This window comes from Myotis daubentonii, chromosome 8, assembly GCF_963259705.1.
Source record: "Myotis daubentonii chromosome 8, mMyoDau2.1, whole genome shotgun sequence".
Taxonomy (NCBI): domain Eukaryota; kingdom Metazoa; phylum Chordata; class Mammalia; order Chiroptera; family Vespertilionidae; genus Myotis; species Myotis daubentonii.
In genome coordinates this window covers 73,341,398-73,353,071 of record NC_081847.1, presented here as the reverse complement: position 1 = coordinate 73,353,071, position 11,674 = coordinate 73,341,398, and the positions used below count along the sequence as shown (strand labels likewise).

At 51.2% G+C, this 11,674-nt stretch overlaps 1 protein-coding gene across 2 annotated transcripts in view; it reads right to left on the bottom strand.

Moving 5' to 3' along the window:
- Positions 1–8,115: 8,115 nt before the first annotated feature.
- CHD6 (chromodomain helicase DNA binding protein 6) overlaps positions 8,116–11,674 on the bottom strand; it is a 185,468-nt gene continuing 181,909 nt past the window's right edge. For both annotated transcript variants that reach the window (XM_059707058.1, XM_059707057.1), the window contains one exon: positions 8,116–11,428. In XM_059707058.1, coding sequence (XP_059563041.1) covers positions 10,520–11,428 — 909 coding nt within the window. In that variant the 3' untranslated portion in view covers positions 8,116–10,519. The remainder of the gene's footprint in view (positions 11,429–11,674) is intronic.

Below are 11,674 nucleotides of genomic sequence, written 5' to 3'. Positions count from 1 at the left end.
CCTGTGCTGCTCCCTCCCTCTCCCGCCCCCAGTCCAGGGGAGAGGCCTCTCTAATCCCTCCCTGAATGGGATGCTAATGATCTCTAATTGACCTGGGGAGCAGAAGCAGGAACTTAGCCAGCAAGAGCACCCACTCCCCTGGCCCACTGTCCAACTCTCTCTCACATGCACAATGCACACCCACACCGGGAACACCGGAATCGAGGGCTCCGTTCCTCACAGACACACACCTGCTTCTGATGGGGAAATCCTACAAGGGGCTGGGCTGGGCACTCTCCGCAGGCCCCTCCAGTCCACCCGACAGGCCTGCGTGTCCCTTAGCTCCCGCCGAAAGCACTCACCCGGGCCTTGGCAGCCCCTCCGGTCTGGCTCTTCAGTGGCCTGGAAAGTTTGGGATCTGTGAATGGAAAAGCCTGGGTCAGAGCTGGAGTGGGGATGGGGTGGAAGCGGGGGTGGGGGGGTTGGGGGGGAGCAGAGTCTTGAGTTTTCCTGGTCTGGCCTCCTCCTGGTCCGAGCCAGGAAAAAGGCTAAATACCTCAGCAGCCCTGCTGGGCCTGGCCCCTCAGGTCCCGCCCTCCTCCCCCACTGCACCTATAGAGGGGCCCTAGGTGTGATCCACACGCTGGGAGGCCCCGAGGATTCTCAGGGAACCCGAACGTGCCGGGACCGAGATGGGTGAGGTCCAGGCATCATCCTGAGGGAGCGGTACAGCAGACTAGGGCCATGGTCGGCAAACTGCGGCTCGTGAGCCACGTGCGGCTCTTTGGCCCCTTGAGTGTGGCTCTTCCTAAGCCTTAGGAGTGCCCTAATTAAGTTAATAACAATGTACCTACCTATATAGTTTAAGTTTAAAAAATTTGGCTCTCAAAAGAAATGTCAATCGTTGTACTGTTGATATTTGGCTCTGTTGACTAATGAGCTTGCCAACCACTGGACTGGGGTAATGTTGGCAAGTGCCCAGCTTTGCCCCACATGGGACTGCCACACCTTCCTGGACACCCCCTCTGGGGTGGAGCACTCACCCCTCGGGGGTGCCCGCTGCTGCCGGCCTCACACCCGCCTGAACTCCTGAGCCTGTCCTAGGGTTCTGCTCCTGAGAGCCGGCTGAACGTCCCAGTGGGGGACGTCGTCCTGGGAATGCAAGCTGACTCTGTCTTCTCAGGTCGCCTGCTGGTTGTACCAGGAGCCACAGCCCACAGCTCTCCAATTACTCAGGTAGCAAATGTGTGCTCTGTGCACTAGATCCAACCTGCAGGCAGATATGTGTCCGTTCAGAGGATTTTTTAAAAATCTGAATTTATTGCACACATTTAAAAATCAGGGGATTTTATATAAATATCTGACTTTCCATCCTCTGTTGGAAAAAAAAAATATCAGGGTGTCAGGCAACACAGGGCCCACATTCCCGAGTGGCACCAGCTGGCTGTGGCTGTCCCTTTAGCAGGGCACCCTTCTTAGTGCCTTACATCTGGCCCACGACTCATGGACGTCACCTGCCTCACCTGGTGTGTGTGCGCGTTTACAAACGCTGCTATATATGGAGAAAAGGGCCCAGAGCCACTGGGGTGTGCCCAGATGGACACAGGCCCGTCTCTTAGTTCCCGTTGGGTCTGGCCATTCAGGCAGGGACAAAATCCCGCAGCTCTCCACTCTGCCCATCACCATGAAAACCACCTGGAGCTGCTCTCTTCACCCAACAGTGGTCACAAAAGGGGATGGAGGTACGCCTGGCTTGACTTGTCCTTAGTAAACACTTGGCACAATCCTTTAAAAAAACCATCCCTACAATTTCATCCACCAGGGTTGATGTCAAATTCACAAAGTTGTGGTGAGCTGAATTTCCCGTCTTCCTTTCCTGAGAATGGTGGCACTTCCTCCCACACCTCGGCCCTCACTCACGACGGCTCAGAGGCCGACACCAGCTCCATCCGTGGCCCTTGCTCCCTGCGGAATCCACACTGGTTGAAGAGATTTGAGTGCAACCCATTCAATGTCTGGTGCGGAGTCAGGAGAGGGTAACGTCTAGCAGATTTCATGGCCCCTGGATTGGTCATTTCCCCAACCAGACTCTGAGGTGCCTGACAGGATGGTGTCTCCCTGAGATAGCAGGAGAGACTTAGAGTCCTCGGGGCCGTGTCCAAGGGCTCAGTGCCTTTGGGAGGCCATGGGCTGGGCCTGATGGTGGGCCTGCTGCCCTCAGTTACAGGAGTGAGACAGGAAAAGATTGGAACTCACTTTTTCCTGCATAGACTTGGTCCCAGCTGCTCTTTCCTGTCTTCCTTTGAACTCTGCTTCCAGGATGTGGCTGCCTGGGCCTTGGGCTCCCAGCCACTGCTTCCTGGCACTCAGCTCCCCCACATGTGGCCTTCCTGTTGCCTGAGCTCCAGGTGGGAAGTGACCAATATCTGCTCATCCTCTAGGCCCGTTTCCTGGGAGGCCTCCCTTCTGCGCATATGCAGGTAACCGGCCCACAGCGCCTGACTGATCAGGACCGTCTTGCTGGCCCCTTCCCAAAGCAGGGGCAGTTCTGCCTCCTGGTCCTTAAGCCCACATCCTGCATCTCCTTCTGCCTGTGCCCCCTCCCCTTTCTGGGTCTTCTCTCTGAAAACGACCTCTTCTCTCTCACCAGCAGCTTCAACCTGTCCTTGGCTCCCCTTCTTAATCCCAAACAGGATGTGGTGTGAAGAGAGAGGGCAGGGCAGCTCAGCTTTCCCTCCCAAGTGAAAGGATGCCCTGCGGGTCTGGGGGGGCCCTCAGAGGAACTCCCAAGTCCAGGGCTTCCCTAAAGTTTATTTTACCTTAAGAGTAGATGTCATTCATATACTAGCGTGTGATTCATATTTCTACAAAACCATTTTTGAGTTGATATAAAAATGCTTTAAATAACTTAGTTTTTTCACTGAATCTATGAATAAAATTGATGCTGTAGAACAGGGGTCGGTCAACTTTTTCTGTAAAGGGCCAGACAGACAGTAAACCTCTTCGGCTTTGCAGGCCACGTGGTTCTGTGGACGATGCGACGCGGTTGCGGCGTGAAAGCAGCCACATGGTATGTACAGGAGTGTGCGCGGCTGTGCCCCAATAAACCTTTGCTCCTGGTCTCTGAAATGTCATTTGGCACGAGATTCACGTGTCATGAAGTGTTATTCTTCTTTTGATTTTTCCATTATTTAAAACTGCGAAGTCCATTCTTGGCTTGCAGGCTGCACCAAGGCCGGTGCCGGGCCGTGCACTGCCCACGCCAGCCTAGGAAGACAGTGCTGGGCCTGAGCTCTGGGCTATCAGACCCCTTCTAAATTTTGGTTCTTCTATTCCTGAACTGTGCCACTGAAGGCAGGTGACAGCCTACCTGAGTGCTGTCCTCACCTGAAAACGCCTTCTGGGATGAGCGCATGCCTGGCCAGGCCTGGCAGTGAGCAGCAGAGAGGGCACCCGGAGGCAGTGCTGGGCACCTTTGGAGCTGGCGGTGGCTGAGCCACGCTGGGTGGAGGAAGGCCTCGGCCAGGGCCTGGTGCTGCCTCCTCCCGGCAGCTCCTGCAGGCCCAGCACTGTAGGTGGGCGATCCACGAACACCCCTAGGGCGACAGGTGAGCAGTTTTCATACCAAAAGGCTCTCCTAGTTGGGATTCCTGGTCCTGCTTCCGGGAATGACTCACACCGGCTGGAAGTTAGGCTCTGCCTTCAGAGAGGACCCACTGTCAGGGAGGCTCCTTCCTCATTATTTGCAACTTGCCCCTCTCTTAACCCAGATTTCTCCCCCTGCCCCTTCCCCAGGCCCTTCTAGCTGAGCAGCTACCCTGACCCCCTAAACCTTCTTTTCCACCTTCTGGACGCTGCCTCTCACATGGCCCCTTGGACCTGGGCTGGTGAGACCAGACACCGAGAACATCCCTAGGCTCACACAGCAGGATGGGAAGGAAATATCTTCTCCTTGGGTCCCTGCTCCTCTGTTTCAGGGCTGGCAGCTGTAGGCCTGGGGCAGCGTGGCCAGAACAGCCCCTCTCCCCTTGCTCATCACTCCATGGCTATTTTACAAAGCTGCACCTTAGAGGGGCAGCCAGCCCCAGGCCTCAGGCTAGCTGCCCATCCTGACTCCCCTACTGGTCAGTTTATGGCTCTGAAACCTGTTTTCCTGAGTCCTCAAATTCCAGCCCCGCCATTTACCAGCTGGGTGATTGGGGAAGTTATTTAGCCTCTCTGGGCCTCAGTTCTCTCATCTGTAAAATGGGGATAACCTCGTAGAGTAACTGTGGAGATGAAAAACATGGCCATGGAGCACTGAGAACAAGCCCCACTCGAGGAAGTGCCTAGTAAATGTGTTACTACATTGAGTAAGGTTACCAAAGAAAATGTCTGCATGCAAGAGCTTAAATTCCAGATAAAATATTTTGAGTAAAATTGGATATACTTATACCAAAAAAAAAAAAATAGTTTATGTAAAATTCAAATATAACTAGGTGTCATTTCTCTTCCCCCCTCCCCGCCCCCCCCCCCCCAACCTGGCAACTCTACACTGAGGGGGCTTCACAGACCTGGGGCCTCCCTGCTCCCATCCCTTAGTTCAGGGCTCACATGCAAAGGCCCCTCCTGGGCTGTGTGCAGGGCTGTGGGGACAGAGCCAGCCAGAAAGCCCGATTCTTGCAGTGCTTTGAGTCCAATCCCTTGAGGCTAGGAGCAAGATCTTCCTTCTCCTTAACTTTCTTGCTAGAACATTGATTTGATTATCTTATCTTTCCGGGGGACTGGTAATCCTCACCTCCCAGCTACTCCAAAGGAGCAGATATACAAATCAAATATATCAAGCACAATTTTAAGCACCTGGCATTGATCCTGTCAATCAACCCCACAACAACCCTATAGGAGGTCCAAGTTATAATGACCCCTGTTCTGAGGAGGAAACTGAGGCTTGTGGAAGGTGGGGACCTTGCTTCTGCCTCCCTCAGGGAAGCCATGTTTCTTCCCAGGTTTCCACTGCCCTCTCCCCTCCTCCCCATTCTCCCCTCCCTCTGTCCTCCAGGCCTGGGCTAGGGCTGAGCCACAGTGCAGACAACGGGACCAACCACTTCAGTCACCATCATGCTCAGGTCTTCATTCCCAAACGGATCTTACGAACACCCTCCTTGTAGGAGCCGGGACCTAATTTCTCCCTTTCCCTCCTTTCCTATCTTATCCCACAGATACCGGGCCCAGTTTGGAAAATGAGGCCTATGAGCTGCACAAGCTGTGTCCTGAGGACCTGCCCTCGTGCTTCTGCACCTGAGACTGGGTCCTGAGAAGCCAGGTGTCGGCCTCTGGGCTGGGTGAGTCCTCCACTGCTGACCTGAGAAAGAGCCTTCAGTGACTTGCAGCCCAGACAAATGAACAGTAATTCTTGCAAGAAACCATTTTAAGAAAATTGGTGCAGATGAACCAGCATAAAGTTTTCCAGGGGGTGTGATCTGACTGTTCCGCTTTTCCCAGCCTCAACTTCTCTGAGTGCACTCCGGCTGGATCTGGTTTCTGAGGCTGAGGGGTCCCAGACTATCATAAAAGCTAGTGTTCCAGCCTTGGCTGTGGCACTGAGGGGTCTAGCCCCAGCTCTGTGCTCCGTGACTGATGAGGTAGCTTTGCAGCCTTCTGTTGGCTCTCATTAGGCTAACAGATCGATGCCCGAGTCTCTACCCAGCAACCAAGATAGCAGGAGGACAAAGGAGGTCACTTACGGCAAACACACATAAAACACTAAACACTGCCCCAGTGTACTGTACTGGGGGCTACATGTACTCCTCTGCCCTTGGCCAACAAAGCCTCTACTGGGGCAGGCTTTGAGGTCACAAATGAAACCTTTCCCACTTATTCTGCATAAATCATCCCTCACCCTGGCCAGGTGGCTCAGTCAGTTGGAGCTTTGTCCCGTACACCAAACGGTTGTGGGTTTGATCCCTGGTTGGGGCATGTACGGGAGGCACCTGATGGATGTTTCCTTCTCTCTTTCTTTCTCTCTCTAAAATCAACAAACGTATCTCTGGGTGAGGATTAAAAGAAGAATTATTCCTCTACCCAGAGCTCTCCAAGTCTCAACTAAAGATCTACAAAGACTATAGTAAATCCTTACTTTAAAAATGGTAGCAGGACTGTAAAGCCTTATAAAACAACTAGAGGCCCAGTGCATGAGATTCGTGCACTCGGGGAGGGGGGCCCTGCACCCTCTCACAGTCCAGGAGCCCTCGGGGGATGTCCCCACAGGGAGTGGGCCTAAGCCGTCAGTTTGACATCCTTAGCGCTGCTGCGGAGGCGGGAGAGGCTCCTGCCACCACTGCTGCACTCTCCAGCCGTGAGCCTGGCTTCTGGCTGAGTGGCGCTCCCGGTGTGGGAGCACACTGACCACCAGTGGGCAGCTCCTGTGTTGAGCGTCTGTCCCCTGGTGGTCAGTGCACATCATAGCGACCTGTTGTTCCGCTGTTTGGTTGATTTGCATATTACCCTTTTATTATATAGGACTAGAGGCTCGGTGCACAACGGGGGGGGGGGGGCCCTCATCCCGGTCTGTGCCCTCTCGCCGTCTGGGACCCCTTGATGGATGACCACCTGCTGGCTTAGGCCTGCTCCCTGGGGGATTGGGCCTAAGATGGCAACCAGACATCCCTCTGGCAGCCTGGCAGCCCTCGGGGGATGTCCACTTGCCAGCAGGGAGCAGGCCTAAGCTGCAATCAGACATCCTTAGTGCTGCTGAGGAGGCAGGAGAGGCTCCCACCACCACCGCTGTAGTGGCAGCCATCAGCCTGGCTTGTGGCTCAGCAGAGCTCCCCATGTGAGAGCACCCTGACCACCAGAGGGCAGCTCCTGCATTGAGCGTCTGCCCCCTGGTGGTCAGAGTGTGTCATAGAGACCAGTCATTCCCAGTCCTTCTGCTGTTAGGGTCAGTTTGCATATTACCCTTTTACTATATAGGATAGAGGCCTGGTGCACAGGTGGGGGCCAGCTGGTTTGCCTTGAAGGGTGTCCCGGATCAGGGTGGGGGGTCCCACTTGGGTGCTTGGCCAGCCTGGGTGAGGGGCTGATGGCTGTTTGCAAATGGTCACAACCCCCTTCAGGGTGGGGGTCCCCACTGGGGTGCCTGGAGAGTCTGGGTGAGGGGATGAGGGCAGTTTTCAGGCTGGCCAACGACTGAAGCTCCCAGCCTCTCCTTTTTTTTTATTTTTTACTCTGGGATTTATTTACCTTCTATAATCGAAACATTGTTGCCATTACTGGCGCTCCCAGCTCTGAGGCCACTGCCGGCTGAAAGCAGGTATCTGGGGTTTGTTTAGCTACTATAATCGAAACAGTGTTGCTTCCGGAGCTCAGAGCTGGGCTGCGGCAGTCAGGGAACCTTGGCTTCCTCCATCACTGGAGCAAGCAAGCCTCATGTTCACTTCAGCTGCGTGACTGCTGGCCGCCATCTTTGTTAATTTGCATATCACCCTGATTAGCCAATGGGAAACGTAGAAGAGGTACGGTTAATTACCCTTTTTGTCTTTTATTAGATAGGGTGCCCCACCATCCTCCAGGCTAGTCATCCACCACTTATTGGTACTCAGTGGGGACCCAGCAAGGGAGAGGAAGGTCATCTCTTTTCTGTCTCACTGAGACGTCAGCACTTCCTGCCAGTCTTGTGGACAACTGCTGACAGGCTTTCTGGGGCCTGAGAAGTGATGCTTCTCAAAACGAAGGACTCTGAAATTCTCAATAAGCATAAGAACTTCAGCTACTGAGGCATCCCCGGGTTTTATGGACCTGCTCCAACCCAGAGGTCTAGTTGCACCCTTAAGTTCCAGCTGTGCGGTCTGAGGTGGGACTTCGGGAATGGAGCTCAAGAAAGTGCTTCACTGAGGCATTCAGGCCCTGAGTCCCAGAATCTGTGCTGCACCCCCTTCCATGGCATCTCCTTTAACCAGGTGCTCTTGGCAGGTCAAGTCAACCCTCCTGAGTGAATATTTAACGAGCCCGCAACAGGGTGCACCCAGGAAAGACCGAATTCCTGCATGCAGATGATTCCTTCAGAAAGTGCCCAGGCAGCAAGAGACACCCAAGTGCCACTGAAGTCCTCACATACAAATTTGACTTTTCAACTTTTTTTTTTTTTTAAATCCAGCATCAAGACCACAGACAATTTATTATGTAAGACATGGGGTGAGGAACGATCAAGGGAATTTATGGCTGTGAGTGACATGGAATTTGATGAAAAGGCTCAAGTTGGCTGAAGAGAGTTTAAATTTGGCTTTTGCTCTTAATAACGTCAAAATAATAAGAAGCACTTATGCCTTACAGAGAAAATAATCCACAAAGTGTCATTTTCATTTTGCAAACAGGGACACAATAGCAGTCAAAATCAGCCTAAACGCCCAGAGAGCTAACATACAGGCTCGGGAAGCGGTAACAGGGGTTTTCGCATGCTGGTGGGTTTCAAAAGCAAATCCATACTGAACCCTGTGACCTACTGGAGGTTCTAAGTGGAACCTGGGGAAGCAGCTTTTCCGTACAAAACAAGGACGATGACGACGACGACGAAGAGCCCAGGCTCTGCTGGATGTCTATAATACTCATTTGCAGTAAGGCTTTCAAGATACATGAATTTTTATAGCATTTGTATTTTAAGGATTTAGGGCAAATACATTTTTTTCTACTTGATAAAAAGAAAATTAGTACTTAAAAGGTTCAAAAATATATTGATTGAGTGATTTTTTTTTACATAAATAAATTATATTGATTTTCAGGATTTAACAGCTGAAAAAACCCTTTCTGCTTCCACTGGAGGCAAAACTGAACAAAATGTTAGTTAAATAGAGAGAGCAGCATTTCTAAGAAATCTGTTGTCAGCATTACAGACCATCTATGCTACAAAGATGTAATTAAATAGGATCTGTTCAATTACTGGGTTCTTTCTTCTTACACGATCAGTTATAGATTTTCTGGTTTATAGCTTTGATTCACAAAACTGGGACTCCACTTTTTGAAAATACATTTGATTCTTTTCGGTCATGATTTAACAGACTTCTTTGAGATGCTCATTTTAACATTTACATAATTTATAATCCCAAATGTATAAAAGACAATGACAAAAGCATCATAAATAAATAATGCAAACTGAAATAGTTATGTCAAACTTTTGGACCTTCTGATAAATTAGCAAAACGGTAACAGAAAAAGTAAAAAATACAGTAAATTGTGACAACAAAAAGTGAAACTGGTACTAGTAACACTTCTGACATTTCCAACGGTCCTGCGCCGCCCTGTGCCCCCAGAGTTCTGAGCCATGAGCTATTATTTCAAGTCTCAGAATGTGGACTGTCAGGAAAGGGTAAGGTCATTGGAAGGTTTGGAACACAAGGGGGAAGGCCAAAGGAAACGGGCTGAAGTGCTGCTTGGGCAGGAGGAAGGAAAAATAATGTTAATTTGCAACAGTCTTGACTAACTTGATGATTTGGAATCTGGGTCCAACTGTAAAACCAAATAGAGAAAAAAATGGAGAATAAAACTTTTCACAGTCATTTTATAAAAGGTGGCACACACGTTTTGACAACCTCAGATGACTCTGACAGAAGGACCTAGGCAAGTGTAAAAGTGTTGAGTGACTGTTTTCTTGCAAGCTCCAGAAAGAGCCTGATTTTTGGTGGACGAAAGCACAAAATAAAAACCCATCAGGCCCAGTGGTGGCGAGCGCAATTCTGGAGAATGAGGGGAGTGGAGTGCTAGTCATGTGCTTGTGAGCAGCGTGCAGCTCCACGGAGGGTGAGCCCCTCACCCACCCCCGTCGCCAGCAATAACTCAAGGTGTGTAAAGTGTCCTCATACTGAGAATCATCCTTTACCTTGGGAGAAAGCATACACATATAAAATAATGCCTAGTCAGTACTTCTTCTTGCTGCAGGTGCTGAAAAACCATAAAGGGGGAAGTTAATTTACTACCAATAAGGATTTTGTTTTATAAAGAAATGAATATATGCATTTTCAATCATTAGTTATATATTTCTATCTATACTACTCATTTAGTAATCATGATAAAATAGGGAAATACTTTAACTAAAAAATGTGCACCAGCACTTCCTTTTCCTGTGCTTTTTGGTTCCCCATTACATTCTTTCCCATCCAACACAGCTCATGGAAAAAGAGCTGCTCCGCCTGTCCTTCGGCCCTTTAACGGTTAAGTCCCTAGACAGCCTTCTTATGCCATTTTTCCTCCTCAAATACGTGGGAAACTTGGAAGAGAAGGGGGTAGGGCGTGTCACCAAGTACTGTATTAACTACGATTGCTGGAATGAACAACTGGATAACAGAGGGAGAATTCTGTGCCTCCTAGACTAGGTCGACAACACTTATCTAATGAAGTGGCAAGACCCTGCAGCTATTGACATCTGTTACCATAGTTCTCAGACAGGAAATTAGGTAGGTAAATATTACTTATGGAAACACAGGTTCTTATGAAGGTGAAGGGAGGGAAGTAACAAACCTTTATGGGATAAGAAACTTACAAGTCACATCATTTCTTAAATGAAAAAGTTCTAATTGGTGTCACTGTTGGAGTCTTTGAGGCCCCTGTCCCCGGCCTGTGCCGCATGTTCTCTATCTGATGGCACAGGTGCCCTGGATTCGGGGCAGTTCTGGTCATTGCCCGGCTCCCTATCCGACCCGGGAGCAGGCTCTGGGTTGGGGTTCGGGTTGTCCCCTTTTGTTTTCTTCTTCTTCCTCTTCTGGCTCTCCAGCCCTGCTATCTCAGAGTGTCTGGCCTGCTGCATGGCTGGCAGAGCCATGCCCATGCCAGGGGAGAGGAACATGGGTGGGTAGATGAGTCCAGGAGACACTCCTGGGATGAGAAACGGGTTAAAAGCCACAGGACTACTTGTAGTTATTGCAGGTTCGGACTGATCGGAATACGGACTAGGACCGGGCTTGAGTCCGGGCTTGTCTTCCGCAGACATGTCTGTTTTTCCGTCACGGCTACTTGGCTTGTCTTCTGCAGTCTGTTCGGTCACTGACGTGCCACTTTTTGTTGTGCTTGACAGAGGCGCTGGAGCAGTCGAAGTGCAGGTAGTTGCCATGGGGGCATTGAGGAGGCCCCCGACACCGAACATCTGGGGCATGGTGGCCATTCCCGGCAGCATCATGGGCAGCATGCTCAGGGTGCTCTTGACCTCTTCACCAGTGGGCATCGTGGCGAAGCCGGCCGGGAACCCCACCAGCCCTGTGAGGGGGATGCCCGGCATATTTCTCATGTTCTGAAGTCCTACCAGGTCCATCCCAGCAATCAGTCCATTCATGAACAGTGGCCCCATTCCAGAGGGTGAGTCCGCTGCAATGGCGGGAGCTTTCAGGAGCTCACTCCGAGGCCGCCTCCCCCTCCTGCGGGGGCCTGCATCGCGAAGAACAGGCTCGGTCAGGGTGTGATTGAACTTGTTTTCTGGGAGAAACCCCTGAAAAGGGACAAAGAAAGAAGATGCTGAAGGTTACTGGATGACGTGTGACCGATCATCGGTCCCAGCTTGCGAAGGATCCCCGATGGCACAGGCAGCTCTCCTGACTCTCTGCACCTGAAGACTTTCTCCCTCCGAGGCCAACAGACAGCCGGTTACCACCAAGCAGTGCCATCAACATGCTCACTGTGCAAAGGCAGCATCCACCCTGTGGAGAAGCTGACAGTGCTGGGAGCTAGAGACCAG